This window comes from Gossypium hirsutum, chromosome A11 (genome assembly GCF_007990345.1).
Source record: "Gossypium hirsutum isolate 1008001.06 chromosome A11, Gossypium_hirsutum_v2.1, whole genome shotgun sequence".
Lineage (NCBI taxonomy): Eukaryota > Viridiplantae > Streptophyta > Magnoliopsida > Malvales > Malvaceae > Gossypium > Gossypium hirsutum.
Genome location: NC_053434.1, coordinates 4,094,035 through 4,115,282, shown reverse-complemented (window position 1 = coordinate 4,115,282; position 21,248 = coordinate 4,094,035). Strand labels below are relative to the sequence as shown.

The 21,248-nt window shown below is 32.7% G+C and overlaps 3 protein-coding genes across 3 annotated transcripts; 2 read left to right on the top strand and 1 right to left on the bottom strand.

Moving 5' to 3' along the window:
• Nucleotides 1–875: 875 nt before the first annotated feature.
• On the bottom strand, nucleotides 876–5,441 carry LOC107924455 (filament-like plant protein 5). The gene is made up of 6 exons (XM_016854914.2): nucleotides 5,247–5,441; nucleotides 5,002–5,132; nucleotides 4,668–4,887; nucleotides 2,197–4,588; nucleotides 1,891–1,954; nucleotides 876–1,547 (listed from the first exon to the last, which is right to left on the bottom strand). Exons 2-6 carry the CDS (start codon nucleotides 5,122–5,124, stop codon nucleotides 1,095–1,097), a joined length of 3,252 nt encoding a protein of 1,083 aa, XP_016710403.2. The 5' UTR covers nucleotides 5,125–5,132; nucleotides 5,247–5,441; the 3' UTR covers nucleotides 876–1,094.
• Nucleotides 5,442–9,236: 3,795 nt separating this feature from the next.
• Nucleotides 9,237–10,671, top strand: LOC107922925 (60S ribosomal protein L8-3). Its single transcript, XM_016853129.2, has 2 exons — nucleotides 9,237–9,764; nucleotides 10,175–10,671. The coding sequence occupies exons 1-2, from the start codon at nucleotides 9,325–9,327 to the stop codon at nucleotides 10,515–10,517; spliced, it is 783 nt and encodes a 260-aa protein (XP_016708618.1). The 5' UTR covers nucleotides 9,237–9,324; the 3' UTR covers nucleotides 10,518–10,671.
• Nucleotides 10,672–11,227: 556 nt separating this feature from the next.
• On the top strand, nucleotides 11,228–13,012 carry LOC107922811 (peptidyl-prolyl cis-trans isomerase Pin1). The gene is made up of 2 exons (XM_016852980.2): nucleotides 11,228–11,471; nucleotides 12,699–13,012. The coding sequence occupies exons 1-2, from the start codon at nucleotides 11,228–11,230 to the stop codon at nucleotides 12,821–12,823; spliced, it is 369 nt and encodes a 122-aa protein (XP_016708469.1). The 3' UTR covers nucleotides 12,824–13,012.
• Nucleotides 13,013–21,248: the final 8,236 nt, after the last annotated feature.

Genomic DNA, 21,248 nt, shown 5'->3' with positions numbered 1-21,248 from the left:
GATGTAGGAAATGATTAATGAATAGTGTAAACAATTGCTTTGTATTGTTTCTTTTAATTGTTCTATGCTTAAGGGTGAGAAAAAATTGGTTAAACCAAATAAATAGAGATAAGTGAATTAATTTAACTGCAATTAATTAATTAATTTAGTTTGTTTAATTGATTTAAATGTTTAGTTGATCAATTATCAATTTTGGATATCTAAGCCTAATAAACCATTAGGTATTATATAAATCCAACCCTATATCCATAGGGAACCTAATAGTCAAATACTCAACATCTAACTGAAATCAAAATATAAATTAACCCAAAAAAACTCTAATATAACTCAATCATAAAATAACCCAATCCAATAACATCTAGCCTAGAGGTGTTTACAAGTTGAGCCAGGTTGATTCTTGATTTCATAAAAAGTTTCAAGCCCAATTTTATTTTTGGGTCGGCCTAATTTACCTAGAAAATTTATTTTACTGTTAAAAAATAATAAAATAATAAAAATATATTTCAATAATAATTTTAAATTTTTTCTCATTATTTTAAAATTAACCCTTAATATTTTAAAGAAATAAAATTACAAAAAGACCAAATTACACAATATATAAATATTAGGTGTTAAAATTTTTTTCATAAATATTGAGAATTAAAGTTTCTCTTAAAAAGTTACCAAATTATCTTGTCATTGGAGCTTCATATTTTTATTCACTTTCAAAATCTTTTCAGTGACAGAGGATCAAACCCTTGAACAACTCTAGAAAAAACACACAAGCCACCGACATACTAACGAGTTTATATAATTTGGAGCTGGGAAAAATATTATTAGTTGCCTACTCAGATATTACTCGTAAGTGCCAAGATCTTTTTGTGTGAGAATTGCAGTTAATTATAAGGGCATATAGATCTGCCATTTCATTTCATCATTACTATAATTTCTACAATCTGCGAGTTCCGATCAGAACCGCAACTGCACTCCGAGTGAAAAAGAGAAAGAAATAATATCTAGGACAGATGGGGCCAGCCGAATTGCTATGGTAAATTCAGAGCCTGCCATATATCCCATAAACCTGGAAATCTATACAAAAGCTAGATGGCACAATTCTACTGCTCATTCTTCCCTTCCAATGAAAAAAGACGACCAAAACTACGTAAATGTTTCTCTCGCTCAAGAGTAGAAGCAGAGAATGTAGATTTGGTACGCCTGTGGCTGAGGTGAGACAAGCTCGTCAAAGAACTCGATGAAAGATTGGGCTCATTATCAAAGGGACTTTGTGTGGAATGACTATAATGCAAGGAATCCTCACTCACAGATTGCACATCAGCAGAAGCTACACTGTCAATGCGATCAAAGTCATCGATGTGGTGAATATCCTGTGCCTTTGAACCACTATGATTCAGTCTGCCTTCTGCAGAATTTTCACCCAACAGCTTGTCACTGTGATGAGTCTGGTGGTTCTCTGTCTGAGGGTGCAAAGATTGCAACTGCCTCCCAAGAAGATATATGGTCTCCTGGCATGCTGCAAGCTTTTGTGCTGCGTCTTTTAACTCTCTTTCCTGCCAAGAGAATGACAAACAGATAATTTCAGCTAAAGCTTTCAAGTTAACAGTCATTCAGAGAGCATCAAGGGATACTATAATCAATTAAAAGATCTCCAACCTTTATATGACAATGAACAAAAAAAGAGGACAAGCGAAAAAAGTGCAATCACCCCTAGAGATGAGAGGATAACAAACATTCTAGACAATAAATGTGCAAGAGAAAAGCATATCAGTCACCCCTAGACGCGTTAGAGCAGCATATCTGAACAACCATCAGTTGATTATACGTTTTCTTGCTTTCTTGGTTAATATTTTCTTTGAGTGGGTTCTCCAACAAAGTTACTATCATGCTACATACCTGTTTCATCTTCATTTCAGAATCTCCTATTGCTGATGACGGAAAGAAAAAGGAGGCCACATTCCTTAACAGAATCAAAGTATTTAGAGAATGTTAGAAGACATAATGCGACACAATAAAACTGATGGAGCTTACAGTGCAACATCAAAATAGCCAACAACTTTCACATAGTAGTTGATCATTTTGGAGTGCTTTTTAGTTCACTGATTTAATGAATTCCCTTTTTTTATTAGGTCAATTGATTGCCTGTTAAAGATTATATGTGCTCACTGTATCATCAAGCATTATGAATAATTAATCACTTACCTTTGCACTCTGTCCTCAAGATCCTTGCATCTAGCCAGCGCATCCTGATGGCCACGCTTTTCTTCTAGTAGTTCATCATCTAACTTCGCTGACTTTTCTTGCAGAAGGTTTACCTCAGCTTCTAACTCTTGAGCACGCAATTCCAGTGACTTGTAAGACTCAGTCATACATTTCAGCTGAGTTTCAGCAAGACTGTGAAGATTTTGAGAGGAAGCCAACTGTAACTTCAGTTCAGTCAGACTATTCTCTGTTTCCTGCAGCAGCAACTTTACATTTTCAAGATCTTCGGTGCTTCTTGCAAGATCCACTGTGATATTTTGTTTATCCAATTTCAGCTGTTCCAACTCTTTCAATAAGCATGAGCATGATGTAGCACCGGGTTGAAAACTTGGATCGGAGATTCTATTTACCTCTGAATCAGGACAGGAATGACAAAGATGACACCCTCCACCACATGCATGTTTCAATGGGTTATCTTGTATAACATTATTCTCTAGCAAAGCAACCTTGTCTATGCAATCATTATAGCTGGCATTCCTATCATAATCCCTATATCTCAGGAAACCAAGGTTCAGTCGATCAGCTTCAGCAAAAACATGAGAAAGTCTTAAGATGAAGTCAACCAAACCCTTCTTGTCAAATACAAATTTATCCACAAAGGCAGAGAAGTCATCTAACTTTTTGCTTAGCCTATGACCATCAGTAGGAGGGTCCTGAACTCTCATTGCTTCTCTGCCAATTGATAGTACAACCTGATGAATCTGAGATATTGCAGATGCCAAATTTTTCTTAGTAATATTCTCTTCATCTAAGAATATCAAACTCTGTCCAGATACATCCTTTGGATCAGAGGGACCATGACCTGCTTGAACTCCTTCATATAAACAGTGCTGAGGCAGAGAACCTTGTATTTCCAGAATAGCACATTTGATATCCTCCAAAACCTTCCCCAAATTCGAGTCCTTAGTTTGAGACTCAAATATCGTAGAAATCATCGACTGAAGCTTTTGGAAGGGCAGATTTTCCACATCGTGCTGAAGCTCTGTTGTTGAGGATCTTGCACTTGAAGAACCCTGCTTTGATGATGGACTAAAACCAAACTCTTGCACAGAGAAGATGTCCTGATCTTGGACAGCATTGCGTGACATATTACCTTCTGCTCTATAATTCCCATAATTACCTGGATGGCTTGAAACATCATTAGCTCCACCAGCATCATTTGGCAGACATGCCAACTTCTCCATCTCCAGAAAGTCGTCCATCAATTCCAAGCAATTGGGATTCTCTTGCTTGTGAACTTTATGGCTACTCTTCTGCATCTCCAAATGAGAGATATCAGAGGTCGCCGGTAGCAAAGATTCAGCTGAGCGTCCTTCAACATCAACCCCATCTTCAGACATGGAAGTGATACTAGGTGCATTGCTAGCATATTGACTTGAATGATCGCCGGCAGGGTGCCCAATGCTTGACTTAGGGGAGCTTGTTTGATTATTAAGGGCCTGTATTTGTGCTTCTAAGCTCTTGACCTTTACACTCGTCTTAGCACACACGTCTCTGGCAGCCTGCAGTTCACTATTGCGACTGGCCAAAGCTTCTTTAAGCATCTTTGTTTCCTCTTCCATCTCCAACAAATGCATAGTAAGATAATCAATCTCTTTTTGGGATTGCAGCAAGTTGCCAGCAGAAAATTCCATCTGTGGAGACAAATTCGGGTTAGGATTCTTAACCGCATTCCTTTTTGATTGAGGTCCACCAAAATCTCGGCCAAAATGATCAATTTCTTGCTTCATTTGGGCCAATGCAGCTGGCCCCGGCAACCTCTTACGAACAAGGCCACGTAATCTTTGACACTCTGCCTCCAGTTTAGCAATTTTGCTAACACTCGCTAAATGTTGCTTGTTTGCTGCTTCTGCAGATCTTACACTAATATTCTTTTCTTCGTTGCGAATTTCGAGCTCCTTAGAAACCATATGTAACTCGTACTTGAGTGAGCTTATTTCCTTCTCACGTGACATAAGGTTTTCCTTAATAAGTTCCATTTCAGCTTCTGCTTTAGATTTTTCTACCTCAATCTGAACTATCAAATTTGACCGCTCATGCAACGACCTTGAAAGCGCTTGGTTTTCAGCTGCTGCTCTCAAAAGCCCTTCATCTAATTCAGCTATTTTCGCTTCAAGACCGAGCTTTACTTTGTCCCATTGTATAGTTTTGGCTAGAACCACATCATGCAATTTATGCTCACTTTCCTCTTTCACATTCCTTACCTGTTTCATACACTCCTTAAGAGCACCATCTAAATGGGCTGCTCGATCCTCTACTGAAAGCTTCAAGAGAGTAAGATTTTCAAGTTGTCGTTTCAACGCTAAAGCTTCCGCATCCGCCTTTTCCCATCCTAAAAAGTACATGAAAGCTCTCAAATCATAACTCTTAATGGTAGGACTAAAGAGAAAATTAAAATTTCCAACCCATACCTGAAACAGCTTCCTCAGCAACTTTCGCATGCTGACTAATCAAACCATCCTTAGACTTGATCTCTGAATCGGCTTCAGATAGTTTCCCTTTCAAATTCTTTACTTCATCCTCACATAGTCTAACTTGATCGTTTAACTTTTTAACTTCATCCTCTAACCCAGTCAAATGCACGTAAGATTCCATGGATATTTGAACATAATTGACCTTCTTACACTTTTCCTATCAGTAAACAGCAAAAAAAAAATCCAAAACTCCAAACAATTAGGAACAAGGTCCATAAATGGTTTCATTTTATAGCATTTTTCAAGTGAAAAATAAAAAGAAAAAGAAAACCTGATCTCCAAGAGATGCTAAGGAAGACAAAGAAGCACTGGTTCCATCAGATACAACCCCCTGCTTGTCGGTTCCAGTCTTTTCGGAAGGTTTTTTCTTCCATGGCCATCCTCGTCGGTCCATTTCAAAATCTATATTATAAAAAGAAAAAAAAAAGAACAAAACTTAAACTGAAATTTAACAAAAATAAAATTAAAAACTTTTTCCACAACGAAATGGAAAAAAAAAAATTGAATTGAACTTACTGGAAAGAAATGCAGGGTATCGGTGATCAGTGAACTGGAATTGATTTAAAGAGTTAAAAAATCAATCCCGAGAAAAACTCGGTTATTTTTTAATTTTTAATTTCTTTCTTCAGAGTGTGAAGAGAGAAAGAACAACAGAGACAAGACACAGAGTGGAGCGGGTTGGCTTCACTTTAAAAACGCTCCCTAAAATGGGAGAAAAAAGCGACGGCGTATTGACCTTTTAAAAAGCTGCCAAATTGATTTTCGTTTGATTTGCGAATTTGCCCTACACTGGACACGTGGCAATGTATTATGGGTTACATCTCCGCTCTTCATTGGTGGAGTACGATGGTGCAATTAGGTCTAAGGAAAGCATCGTGTTACCGCATTTGGGTAGACGGTTTGCCTTGCGCGATCGAATGAATTCAACGGCCATGATTCAAAAGTTCTTTTCCTATACGGCAATTTCTTTAAAATTAATTAGTTGGATTTGTTTGGGAGACCCGATTGGGTAAAGTAATCTTTGATTGGTATGGGCAAATCAATTTTAGATTTTATAATTTTTTTTAGGATAATTACAATGTGCAACATTCAAATGTGGCATAATTTTTTTATATTGTGCAGAAATAATGACTATATATGGATAAAAAATTGAATATTCTCAATCTTATTTTTTTTAAAAACTAATGTCTCTCTAAAAAGTATTTAATTGATGTTTATTTTTTTTACTTAATTAATTCCTGAATTTGTATTTTGTCACATACATTAAACAATTTTAACTTTTTAAGGATTAATATATAATTAGTTCTTGAACTTGTTTAAAAGTATCTAATTGGAACCTAAATTTGTCCAAAAAATACCTAATTAATACTTGAATTTGTCTAAAAAATTATATTTTTTAAAAATTAATTTATATTTTTTAAAATTTTTTTATATTTAGAGGTTGTCACTATTACTATAGGATTGGTTATCAATGTTGTATCAGCACAAACTGATGGCGATAGTGCATAAGTACTAAACTAAGTGACAGAAAACAAGTTCAAGTATCAACTAGATAAAAAAATTAAATACAAAAAAAATATCTTTGAATAAATTCAAAAAGCAAATTACATTTTAGTCCTATTAATTATAATAATTAAAGTAGAAAAACTCTAAATATTTGGCTTTTTTTCCTCAAAAAATTTGGCAGTTTTTTTATAGTTAACAAATATGACTATCTAATTGGAAGCTTGATTAATTTATAATAAAATATTTAAAAAAAGAAACGTCATAATAATTTTTTGAAATTACTCATGAAATAAAATTATATATTCTCAATGCAACAAATATTAACCCATAAACTAATATAAAAATACTTAAATCAAAATCTTTAAAATTTGCAAATATTTAATATTACCATCCTAATTATGTAATTTTATAGAAATTTGTTGCGTGGGGCTTTCACCCTTTTACCGAAATTGTACATTAATATTGACCACATGGTTGGTACAACTCTCGCTAACCTCTTTGTTGCTTCGAAACTATGGTACCAACATTATTATTTCTAATAATTGATTTGCTAATTATTATGAAACAAGGTATGATAAATTGTCACAGTAGGCAAGAGTTGCATGTTTCTCTTTTATTTCATAACCAAAAGTTGATGGATATTTAATGCCTTTTATTTTACCAAGAATGTACCTAACACATGTTATGATTTAGAATTAGTTATTTAGATAACATGCAACCTATTTCTATTTACATGGTTTCGTGATAATTCAACACACAGGGTGCTGACATTGGTTTCGTACGTATTATGAAATTTCCACATCTTTACTCGTACATAACTAGTGTTGGTGTCCTCTTGATGCGAGACACGAAATTAAATTATAATATTAGGTCGTAGACCATAATTTTAACAAGCCTAGCCCCAACAGAAACATATGTGCTACTTTAGATTTCCTATAATTATAAATAGATTAAAATAAATGGGTAGAGTTGATAATATAGGAATATGTAGATTCGAATATACTGAAACGTATTATCTTTCTATTCATGAATTAGGGGTAATTTTAAGCATTGTGTGAAAAAAAAATATATATATATATAAAAGAATGATTAGCATATAAATAAAATTGGAAGAAAATTAAGCCAATAACACTTTGGTACACTTGGCAAAGGTCAAGGCCATCGACATTGGAGGCTTAGATTTTATGCTCACCATTCAGCAATTATGATGTGTGGGTCTTACTCTCATTTTGAGTGAATGTTATATGTGAGAGTTTTTGTCAATTGCCCACTATATTGATTGGATTTTAGGGTTCTACATCAAATTTGGTTAGATATATATATATATTTGTACTAGTGAAACTTAAAAAAAAAAACTTAATTTGATTAAGCCGATTGATCGACCTAAAATCAATTTCTCTAATTTAATTAGGTCAGTTTTTTTTGTAAATTATAACTGGTTAAACCAAATTAATAAATAAAAACTAATAGGATTGAAATAATCATTTTTACCCAAATTTTAGGACGCTTTCATTTTGGTCACTCGAAATAAAATTCTTGCAATTTCGTCACCCAACTTTTAGGGCACTTTCATTTTAGTCACCTGAGCGTTAAATTTCTAATGACAATTAACTTTACACACTACATTATACTTACATTTTCACTTTGGTCACCCAACTTGTAAGTCCCTTTCATTTTGGTCACCAAAAAAATATCTTTTTTTTTATAGTATTGGTTGAGGTAAAAAAATCAACGATTATAGTGAATAGTGGTAGAAACTAAAATAATTCACAAAATTATCAATTTGTACTTGTTTATTTCATGGCTGAAAATTCTTAATTTCTTTTTTTTAATATTAAAATTTTAAATTTCAAAACATTAAAAATAAGTTGTTGATGTCAACCAATTTATCGCCATAGTATTGAAATTAATTAATTTAATCTCTTCCTACATTTTAAAATTTTTATTTTATGTTTCCAAATTATCCTTAACAAAATCAACTCAGATAACTCATATTTAATGATTGCCTACAAAACTTAAATTTCTTTTAATTATATAATCTTCAATCTTCTATGTTAAGCTATATGAAAAAGAAGAAAATTCATTGCAACTTATTAAATTATTTGCTTGTTGTTCGTTTGGATAAAGAAATGATGAAAAAAATTTATGAGTTTTGTTTGGCATGTAAGATAAAATTAATTAATTAAATTAATTATAATATTTTTTTAGCTTAGCATAAAAGATTCAATGCTATACAATAAAAAAATTGTATTTCTTAAACAATTATTAAAGTTGAGTTTCTTTAATTGATTTTAAGTTAAAAACATAAAATAAAATTTAAAATTTTAGAAGGAAATTAAACTAATTAATTGAATTAAATTCAGTGTTTTAGTAACAAATTTGTTGACACTATCAAGGTATAACATTTTTCAATAATCTATTTAATTGATTTTGATGCTTCGAAATTTAAAATTTAAAATATTAAAAAAGATTAGAATTTTCAACAATGGGGGTAAACAAGTATAAACTAAAAATTGTTTTAATAAATTATTATAATTATTTTTTTCATTTTAATACTTAAATTTTTTACCCCAATCAATACTTAACAAAAAAAAAATTTTTGGATGATCAAAATGAAAACGATCTAGAAGTTAAGTGACCAAAATGAAAGTGTAAACATGATGTGGCATGTACAGTTAACCTTTGTTAGAGATTTAACACATAGGTGACTAAAATAAAAAAAAACACCTTAAAAGTAGGGTGATGAAATTGCACAAATTTCATTTTGAATGACCACAATGAAAGTGTCCTGAAAGTTGGGTGACCAACTAAGTAGTTTACCCAAAAAGATTGAAAAACTAAGTTTTGGGTCTTTCCAAACACATACAATAATACAAGTTCTATCCAAAAGAAATTGGGCCAAAACCACTGATTTTGGATTGGATAATTGCAACAATCCAATATTTTCTCTTAGCCCAAAACCAATTTCTAAATATAGTCACTGTACATTTACGGTTACATCCAAATCTCTTATCTTAAAACCCCATTTAACTAGTCTCTTCGCTTCCATCGGCCGCCTCAACGAGAGAGGTCTCTTCATAATCACCCAATGGGTCGTGTCATCCGAGCTCAACGTAAGGGTGCGGGTACTGTTTTCAAGTCCCACACCCACCATCGCAAGGGTGCCGCTCGTTTCCGCAGTCTCGACTTTGGTGAACGGAATGGCTACCTTAAAGGTGTCGTCACGGAAGTTATCCACGACCCGGGCCGTGGTGCTCCATTAGTCCGCGTCGTCTTCCGTCATCCATTCCGTTACAAGAAACAGAAGGAACTGTTCGTTGCTGCCGAAGGCATGTACACTGGACAGTTCGTGTACTGCGGTAAGAAGGCTACTCTTATGGTCGGGAACGTGTTGCCTCTTAGATCTATCCCTGAAGGAGCAGTCGTCTGCAATGTCGAACATCACGTTGGTGATCGTGGTGTTTTCGCTAGGGCTTCTGGTGATTACGCTATTGTTATCAGTCACAATCCTGATAACGACACCACCAGGTCTCAGATACTTACTGTCTTTATTTGGACGTAGTGTTGATACATCTTTAGATTGTTTCGGTTATTGCTTAGCCTTATGTGCGAATCTAGAAAGAACATTGATACAACTGGTGGATACAAAGGGTGCTTAATTGTTTACTGGATTCTGATTTCAATCCAGTATTTGTGTTAGACTTCTATATCTTGTGTTCAAATGAGGTTTCACTGCCCTTTATCGTGTGAAAATTTAATTGTCTAATGTGTTGACAATCACAGGCTCTTGTATGTGAAATTCAATACTCTTTTTGATGCGTCCATGGTTCACTGCTAATTTTTTCTTAAATCGTTGAAATTAGGTTGTAATGATTGATTATAGACGGACATGGAACTAGTTGTTTTGGTAATGACCTTGTAGTGTGTAATCTTTACAGGATCAAGCTTCCATCTGGTTCTAAGAAGATTGTTCCGAGTGGGTGTCGTGCAATGATTGGCCAGATTGCAGGAGGTGGAAGGACCGAGAAACCTCTTCTTAAGGCGGGCAGTGCATACCATAAGTACAGGGTGAAGAGGAACTGCTGGCCTAAGGTGCGTGGTGTGGCTATGAATCCAGTTGAGCATCCCCATGGTGGTGGTAACCATCAACATATTGGTCATGCTAGTACTGTTAGGCGTGATGCTCCTCCTGGGCAGAAGGTTGGTCTTATTGCTGCGAGGAGGACTGGTAGGCTCAGAGGACAAGCCGCTGCCACCGCAGCCAAGGCTGATAAGGCTTAAGCGTAGGGTATTACTTATTGTTTTAGTTCTTTTGGCATTTATATTTAGGTTCATTTTGTTTGAATTTAATAATGCTTGTGTTTTCAATTTGGATTGCTTATTCCCAAGTTCTTTCATCACTTGATGCTAATTTTTCCGATCCTTGGTTCTCTCATGTAACCTTCCATAATGCTGTTTACCAAAGCACTTGGATGTTGGGGAAACTGTAAGGCCGAGAAGGTGGCCTATGGAGCCCGTATCATAGATAATTTTGTAGTAATATTTGATTGGATAAATCACTAATCGATCGATATATCAATTTAAAAGATAACTGAAGTAAGTTCATTTTAAAATGTGATTGAACTTCCAATAAAATTAGTTCTATTAATCTTTTATGTTTTTAGGGTAAATTGAAAAAAAAACAACTTTAAATTCACTAAATCTAAAAGTCAAATTTAAACATAAATTTAACTTTAAAAAAAGAAGATAAAGACTAACTTAAACAATATATAAATATTAATAATTAAATTTGTTATTATACTTAATTAAATTGATTTTCATAAGCAACGAGAGAAGGACACGTTAGAAGATAATACCCGGTTTTTCTCTACGATTAGAGTACATGAATGAGGACTTGCGAATTCACCGAAGCTTTACACAGTCTATATATAGCAAGTTAGTAACTCTCTTTTCCCTCTTTGTTTTGCAGTCTCTTAAAAACAGCAAAGAAGATGTCATCATCAACGGCGGCCAATCAAGTGAGGGCATCTCACATACTCATCAATCACCAAGGCTCTCGTCGTAAGGCTTCTTGGAAGGATCCAGAAGGTCGCGTCATCTCCACCACCACCCGAGACGCCGCTGTCTCACAGCTTAAACTTCTCGGCGACGACATCGTTTCCAACAAGGCTAAGTTCGACGAGGTTGCCTCTCGCTACTCGGATTGCAGCTCCGCTAAACGTGGCGGTGATCTCGGTGAGTTTGTTTGACTTGATTGCGGTGCAAAAGTTGAAACTTTCTTTGCTGATTTAGTTTTTAGATATGAAAATAGAGTTCTCCGATCTGGAACTATGTAGTTTTTTCTTTAATTGAATTCTATTTTCTGTTTGGTTGCTTACAAGCTTGTAAGAAGCTAAATTATGGCAGGGAAAAAGATGCTTTGAGTCAATACAAGTATTGAAAAGATAGTCTCAATTGAGTCATATAGTTATGGGTTGTTTAATGAGACACTTTGGTTACTACAAGCGTTTCGAATACTTTGTAAAATATAGTTTTGAGGTGAATTGGATTAATGAAATTAGGGTTTCAAGTCTTTAAGATATTAGACTTTTGGGATCCCTTGCAATCAGAGCTGTAATTGTCAAGTAGGTTGACTCAACAGATTGTTACTCAGTTATTCATCGGCTTCAGAGATATCCAATATGTTAATAACTGTAGTTTCTTGGTTAGTTTGTTTCCATGTTAATGTTTTGCTTTACAGTATTAAAGACTTAATTGGTTTCAATGGCTTTGCTTTGCAAGTCAAGATTTTTAACCTGGCGAGCCAAATAGCGATTGAGATATTTCCTTTTATTTTACTTAAAACATACAGAAGCTTAGGAATTGTTTGAACCAAAAAAAGAAAAGAAAAAAAAACCTTAGAAATTGACAACAGCCCTTTACATCTGGCTTTCTTTGTCTTATATCTGCTATCATATCCATTCTCATGGTGCAAATATTTCAGCAAATGTCTTCCTAGGTTTAAGCCTTTTTCTGTTTTTTTTTTTTACTGTACCATGAGCTTCTTACAAAGAAACTGAGATAAAAATGGGCTTTCATACATATATGACAATGGATACTTTAAATTTTCTTAATAACTCTTTTTTATTCCTATTATTGATGGAGTTTTAACTACCTGCTTCGAACCCAAGGTTCCAAGGAATACTTGTTCTTCCACAATGGAAGTTAGCCTAATCTTAAATTCTAGCACATTTTGCAACTATGGTCATGCTGTGTATGTTATTCATTATTGACATCGGTTACTGCCAATCTATTAAAATGTTGAAATACTAGTGTAATTTTCTTTGCCTATATCCTGCAGGCTGCAAGGAGTGTGCCTCAACTCAGTTCTTATTGTTAATTATCTGTGACCTTTAGTTGGTTTATACCAGCATTACGGGACATAATGCAAACTAAAAACCTTATACAAACTTTTTGGTGGAGGTCCTTTTGGTCGAGGCCAGATGCAAAAGCCATTTGAGGATGCAACATATAATCTTAACATTGGCGAGATAAGTGACATTGTGGATACCGATAGCGGTGTTCACATCATAATGCGAACTGGTTAATCATTATTGATGGAGCCTGGATATCGTGAGCAATTAGTTCAGTCTTCTCGGAAAATTCTATCGAAGAACATTCTGAAATCACTTCTGATAATGCCTATGGCTAATTTCATGGCATAATTTTTGAACCCTTTTGGTTTTGGTGTGAAATTGACTGCCAGTTTATAATAAACAAATATTTGGTGAACTAAATTTCTCTGCCTTCTTCTCTTCTCTTTATCTCCCTCTCTAACCTAACTGCCGTGTATGTCAATGATTCTATACACCAGGTCGTTTCATGTGAAATTGCTCTGTTCTAATGATGATTTAAATTTTTGCAATTCTCTTGTATTAGTGTGTGGAACTAAGGACTGAGGAGATTTTATGTGCTTGAGAAAGGCCTTGTTTCCATTTTCTAGGCACTATGCATTTTGTGATTTAAAGGTTCATGTCTTCATTATCTTTGTTATATTTTTGCATTAGAAAATGCTATGGGGCAAGTCCTGGATGGTATAGTCAAAAATGAAATTTAATCCTTGTATTATAGAACCAACTAACTTTATATTTTTAAGTTTGATAAGAACTTATGTTTTGTTAGATTTTAACTCATCTATTCCCATTTTAGAAATCCACGTCGGTTTTCAGATAGCTTTTACGAAAAGTATTAAATTTCAAAATTTTCAGTTTGTTTGAGTTGGTATTGGTATGGGAGGTTAGTTTGATTTAAAAAAATTATTAATATGCTTTTTTATTATATGTTTGATATTATTTTGATTACCTTTCTGTTTTTTTCGTACTTTTATATAATTTAAAAATAAAAAAAATTAATATATTTAGGGATTAAATTTATGTTTAATAAATTTATAAATATATTTTTTTATCATTATACCATTAATAACTTTTTAGTAAACTTAAAAAAAAAGTAACTTTTAACTCGACTCTAAATACATCGTTTTCACAAACATATACATATGATAGGATTTTTAATATTATATAGATTTAAGAGTATGGGTGTTTAATTTCAATGCAGCGTGTTTAATATTTTTTTGTCTCACACTGCAACTTCTAAACTTATTTCTACAACTATTTCTACACTAATCACAAATAAATACAATATCCATCTAAAAGAGCCGTAGATTGTTGATTGTGGAAATACCTTTTAACTATTTCAAATTTGGAACTTATAAAAAATTGTTTTACATTTGGGGTTAAGGATAAAAGCTTGAACACTACTCCGAGTTGTCTAACTAAAGGACCCAAAGAAAGCCATCCATTTTTTCAAGTCTCAACCCTTTTTAGTCAATTTATTAAAAACTAGCATAATTAATTTTTTTATAATTAAAAATATTACTGATAATAGTATAAATTTAATCTAAAGCAAATACTTACAAACAAAAGCACTGTTACTTTCTTCCCATTTTTTTTTTGTCACAATTCCATTTTTGAAATGTTGTAGCTCATTGTTTGGAATCATGGAATATCTTAAGCTGTGGATTGCCTATTAATCTCCTTCATACACATTCTTTGAACCTAAAGTCTTGATATCCTCAATATCAACTGTTAGGATAATTTAGTGGGTTGCATATAGCCATATAACTATATACATGTCTATCATTGTATTTAGTAATTAGGAGGCTATTTTACTAATCTAATTCAGAAAAATTTAATATTTATAAAAATAACTTTGATTTAAAAACATTCACCAAAATGACTTGAATTGAACAGTAAATTGGAGTTTTGGGAACCCAATGGCAGGCGTTACATAATTTTTAGCCCCATGATTGCCTGATGATTGTGTCAGACTTCAAAAAATTAATTTTTTAAGTTTGGGAACCCAATGGCCGGCACTAGGGTATTTTTTTTAAATCGTATCATATTGGTATATAAAAAACCAGTATTTTAAAAAAAATTGGTTATGGCCTTGTAATGGCCCGCACCAAAGATATAAAAAAAAAATTGGTGTTGGCCAGTACATGACAGGCACCAAATACTTTTTTCGTGTCACAAGGCAATTTTTCTTTTTTACTTTAGGACATTGATGGCTGGCACCAGTGTATTTTTTTTTAATTTTACATAGTCGGCACCAAGTACAATTTCGGCACCCAATGCATTTTTTTTGGAACACTGATGGCCGGCACCAGTCTATTTTTTTTTAATTTGGGTAATGACCAGCACCAAGTACATTTTTTGCCTCCCAATGCAATTTTATTTTATTTTTCACTTTGGGACACTGATGGTCGGCACCACCTTTTCCAGGTCCTACTTTTTTTTTTTGGTTTTGGGATAGCGATGGCTGGCAGCAACTTTATCATATTAAAAAATTTATTTTTTCTTATTTTGGAACACGGATGACCGGCACCAAACCTTGTATATAGTGGGTGGTTTGGGTTCTGATAGTAGATTGTAAATGAGAGTTTTTCGTGGTGTACAATCGAATTTCAGGGTTAAATTATATACTGTCATGTTTTAAAGGAATTGAATTATATACTGTCATATCCACCCCAAAGGTTATTCCATTAAGGGTTGGATGACTTTCTGCACCATAAATGGCTAACCGAGATGTCCAACGCAGATGGACATTATCTATGGTACAATAACGTTTATTCCACAATTTATAAGTGAGGTACTGATGCAACGTAGACCTAATTCAAGTAGAAGACGACTAATTGTGAAGAAACTACTATTCAAAATAATTGTATTATTTCTTTAGAATTTTTGTATTTTTTTATATCTGTAAATTTAATGTAGTTGTCTAGGATTTAAGGTTTCATTTTTATATTTTCGTATATTAATTTCTTAGAATGTTTGTATTTTTTTTATATTTGTATACTTAATGTACTTGTTTATGATTTAAGGTTTCGTTTTTATATTTTCGTGTATTAATTTATTAGAATGTTCGTATTTTTTTGTATATGTAAATATAATTTAATCCATATTATATGTGTTGGAATTTAAAATTTTCGTGTATTAATTTTACCTATCTGTTTGTAGTTTGTTGGATGTTTAAATTTAATTTAGTGCGTATTATTTTTTTGTATTAATATTGTAGAATGTTTGTATTTTATTGTATATATTTTTTATTAAATATTTCGAAGTCATTTATTCAAACAATTAATTATTTTAGAGAAATTAAATTAATATTAAAAACAGAATAATTACAAAATAAAATAAATATTTACATGTAAAAATTAAAATTATCGTGATCTCAGCGACGTCCCCAACGTTGGCTTGTAACGGTCCGGACGCCTCCGTCAGCCGTGTTCCCAGCCGAATAAGGGTTTGCATTTTCACCCTCCACTGACCCTTTCTCGTTTATGTTTTCAGGGGTGTCATCCAAATTAGGGTCACTGAAATCATCGTTGAGATCACAGTGGGACTGATCACCATTATCAGACCCTTCATCACCATTATCAGACCCTTCATCACCATCTTCTATGGTGGCCAACACCTTTGGATGGATCTCTAGACAAGTACATGAGTTTGAGATGTTATACGAATATCCACCGATGTTTGGATTTTTGAGAGTTGGCATTGATCGTCTAAAACTCGACTGATCTTCCTAGGAGACGTTAAGATCAAAATCAATTCCAGAGCGTTGGCTTGCTAGAATTACAACTTGAATGTGATCCGATTCAGCTATCTCCGCGAACAACTCAACTGGGCTGAGATTTTTTATCTTAGGGGGGCAATAAATTGCTATCATTGTCCCTAGATTATCATCATCTTCATGCTCCATTTACGAGAACTTGAGCTGATCAGTTGAAACTGGAAATTTGTAAAACAGTTTTAAACATTTGCTTTCCACAACGAATTGCTATCTTTGTACTGATTTTTCGTTTTAAATCTGCCAGCGAAATATGCTTGTTGAATCTCATTCATATTCTTTTTTCAACTTTGAAATAAACAACCTTTTTCAGTTATATTTATTATTTCTCCATCAAAATGAACATAAACAAACAAAATTTAAGAACTCATCTTAAAAAATTTTTGCTTCCTTCTCAACAAAGAAAACTAATATTTTTAATCTCGATTTTCAAATAATAAAACAAAGAAAAAGAAAACAAAAACTCAAATGGAAGACAAAACACCTATATATATATGATAAATATGGTGCCGACCATCACTGTCCCAAAGTACAAAAAAGAAAGAAGCATGGGGAGCCAAAATTTGAACTTGGTGCCGGCCATCTATTGGCTTGCACCTATTTTTTTTTAAATACAGTGGTGCCTCCCATCAGTGTCCTAGAATAAAAAAAATTTGTCTTGGGGACCAAAAATTGTACCTAGTGCCGGCCATCTACTGGCCAACACCAATTCTTTTTTAAATGTACTTGGTGTCGGCCATTAAATGGCCAGCACCCAAATTTTTTTTTTTAAATACCCTGGTGCCGGCAATCAGTGTCCCAAAGTAAAAAAAAATATTACCTTAGGACTCGAAAAATGTACCTAGTGCCAGCTATTACATGGTCAGCACCATTTTTTTTTAAATTCACTGGTGCCAGCCATCAGTGTTCCAAAGTAAAAAAATTGGCTTGGGACACAAAAAATACCTGGTGCCAGCCATCTACTGGTCAGCACCAATTTTTTTTTATATCTCTAGCGCCGACCATTACATGGCCAGAACTAATTTTTTTTAAATACTAGTATTTTTTATACCAGTATGTTACGATTTAAAAAAAAAACCTGGTGCCAGCCATTGGGTTCCTAAACTCAAAAAAATTAATTTTTTAAAGCATGACACAATCATCCCAATCTACTTTTCATTTCAGGTCATTTTGGTGAATATTTTTGAACCATGATCATTTTTGTAAATATTAATTTTTTTTAGGTTAGATTGGTAAAATAGCCTAATTAGTAAATATTGTATCCCATTTACTACTCCCTAGAATTTTATGTGGGTGGAACCCTGAGAGAGACCAAATCAAACTAAAAGCTAAAAGACCCATTTCTTTCACATCAACATAAATTCAATGTGGTGATTGGTTAAAGTTGAAATGAGCATTTGTCAACATGGCATCTCTAGGCTATTTTACCCTTTTAACCCAAAATTTTTTTTACAAGAATGACTTTAGTTAAAAAACATTCACTCAAATAACTTCAAATGAACAGTAAAATTAGGTAATGGGAAATAGATGGCCTGCACCACTAATTTTTTTCTATTAAAAAAAATAAATTTTAGGGTTTTGGACACTAGATGGCTGACACCTATGTATTTTTTTAAAAAAAAAATTTTTGGGTGCTGGCACACTGATGGCCGACACCGTTTTACCTTATTTAAAAAGTAATTTTTTAGGGGGTGTGGTGTCGGCCAACAAAGGGCCAAAATCACCCAACAAAAAAAGGGAATATTGCAACATAACCCTATAAATATGTAGTTCAATATATTTTAAATTAATTTTAAAATTTAAATGTGAGTGATGCAATAATAATTAAAAAACATGATAAGAGTTTAATATTATTTTAAAATATAAAATATGTAATTAAACTTGGGAAATAAAAAAGAGGAGAAAATAAGGAGGGGTTATGTTAAAATATTCTTTTTTTGGGTGATTTTGGCCCTTTGTTGGCCGGCACGACACCCCCCAAAAAAATTATTTTTTAATCAAATAAAGTTGGCTTGGCCATCAATGGGACAGCGTCTCAAAATTTTTTTTTTTAAAAAATAAATGGGTATCGACCATCTAGTGTCCAAAACCTTAAAAATTATTTTTTAATAAAAAATTAATTGTACCGGCTATCTATTTCTCATTACCCAATTTTACTATTCATTTCAGGTCATTTGAGTGAATGTTTTTGAGCTAGGGTCATTTTTTGTAAATATTATTTTTTTGGGGTCAAAAGAGTAAAATAGCCGCATCTCTAGGTTCCCTTAAAATGATATTTTTCTTGACTTGTTGCTAAGTGAGAGCTTCAGTACTACTTAATCATGAGACAGTAGGTGGATGAAGACGAAATTCAACAAAGAAGAGAATCTTAATTGAAAAAACAAAAGGTCAAATCTTAAAAATGGGGCATGTTTTGGATTGTTGTGTGCTATGGTTGAGCATCATTCGCATTGTTTTCCAGAAAGATTCTTTGTTTTCGTCAACCCTATTCACTAATTACCATCCAAATTCTCTCACTCACTCAAACCTAAATCATTCAACAAAAGCATCTCTGATTTTTGTTTCTTGGACTTGGGTATCAAACGTTGGAGATTATTACATTTTCACTATCAATATTTTTAATATTCACCCACAACATAATCATTTAAAGTTCTCTGTTGACACATCAAAGATTCGAAGACTATTATACATTTTTTTTTTCAAATTTTAAGATCCGAATCCTAACTATTATACGTTAATTTAATTTATTTATTACTTAATTATATCTACAAGAAAAAGGGAAAAAAAATCATATAGCATGAAATTATTGGTAAAAGATCTTTTTAGTCCCTCACAATTTCGAAATTGAACAAATTGGTCCTTTTAAAAAGAACAAAGTCATTTAATCGTGTCACTTTTGAAGTAAGCAACTAAGGGCAATTAATTAAGACGTTAATATCTTATGTCGATTGTACATAATTTTGATTGGTATAATAATAAATTTTGGCCCTTGATTATACATATTTTGTCAATTTGGTCTTGATTCTAAAAAAACAAACAAATTTAGCCTCAAAATTTACACATTTACATAAATATTGTGAGCTAAATTTGTTAAATCATGACAAACTTGAAAGAATATATAAAGTTTGAGGACTAAATTCATTATTATACCAATCAAATTTATATACAATTGATGAAAACAATTAATGTTATGATTAATTATCCTTGGTTGCTCACTTTCGAATTTGACAGGGATTAAATCACTCTGATTTTTTTTTAAAATGACCAATTTATTCAATTTCAAAATTGAAAGAGACTAGAGGGTTGTTTTTACCGAAATTATCCGATATATTTAGTTTTGTTGCACGCATCACTTCAAAGGCCTTAAAAGCTGAAATGTGTTTTCAATGAACTTTGTCGGCAGGAATTTCTAATCAAAGACAATTCTTTAAATTAGTTAACTTTGTAAAATCTCAAGTAAAAAAAGGACAATACTTATAAATAAGGTAAGTTGCCAAAAATAATAAGGTAAATTATTAAAATAGTCACTTTTGTTTCCCTCAGGTTATATTTTAGTCACTTATGTTTGAAATGTTATATTTTAATCACTTACGTTAACTTGTTGTAATATTTTAGTTACCGAGTTGTTAATTTCCGTTAACAGTGTAACGGTAAGCTGATGTAGCACGTTAAATTATTATTTTAAACAAAATTTTTAGGTTAAATTATACAACTGGTCCGGTGGTCCCTATATCTTTTCATTTTGAGCAATTCTTTTATTTCTTTTAACTTTATTTCTTTTTCTTTATTTTCTATTATCTTCTGCTTTTCTATTTTCCTCAATTCTCCATCTCTTTTAACGTAAAAGAAAAAAAATAAATTGCTCAAAAAAAAAAGGAACTAGTTGTATATTTTAACCTAAAATTTTCGTTTCAAATGATGATTTAATGTGCCACATTAGCTTACCATTACACCATTGACGACAATTAATGCTTAGTGACTAAAATGTTACATCACAATAACGTAAGTGACTAAAACATAACATTTAAATATAAGTGACTAAAATGTAACCTAAGAGAAACACAAGTGACTATTTTAATAATTTACCCAAAACAATAAGGTAATTCAATTTCGGTATGATAATTATCAATTATTCTTTTTCATATAATGAAAATTTTTATTATAATCATTTGATGACTTAAGTGTTTAATCATTTCGGTTGAAAGTTAAAAAAAAAAAAGGCAGCTGGTACAGAAAAAGGTAATTAATTATCTCTTAATTATATGAAAAGTAATTATTTAACTTTCATTATAGAAAATTAATGTAGGTTTTTCTTGTGACTTGGTTTTATTTATGTATGGAACTGAGAAGCTATATAGCAATGGGAAGGCTGAACATGAGCAGGGTTTAGGGTAAAAGAAAATGTGAATAAAGGCAATTACAAGGCATGGGCAACAGAAGCCATGGTGCCTAGCGCATGCTAGACAAGCCATGGACCCACCAATCTCACACCACATGCTCAACATTGTATGATCAATTTCTATGTGTCTTCTGGGGATTTTCAATATTGGTCTTACTCTTATATATCTTCCATCTTGTTTGGTTGCCGAGAAAATCTAATAATGCATCAATAGTAATATATTAATCCAGTTGAGAAAAAGAGCCCATTTTCATTCCCAAATTTCTTTTTGTTCATTATTTTCAACCCATTAGTGTTATGATGGTAGCATGTTATAGTTATGTTGTAGGGTTGGGCAGACCAACCACTATCGTTCCAAGGATATCAATTATAAAAAAAGGCTGTTAAACCAAGCTTTTTTGCGTTATTTTTTGCTTAGCCTGCTGCATTAACAAGGATATTTTAGC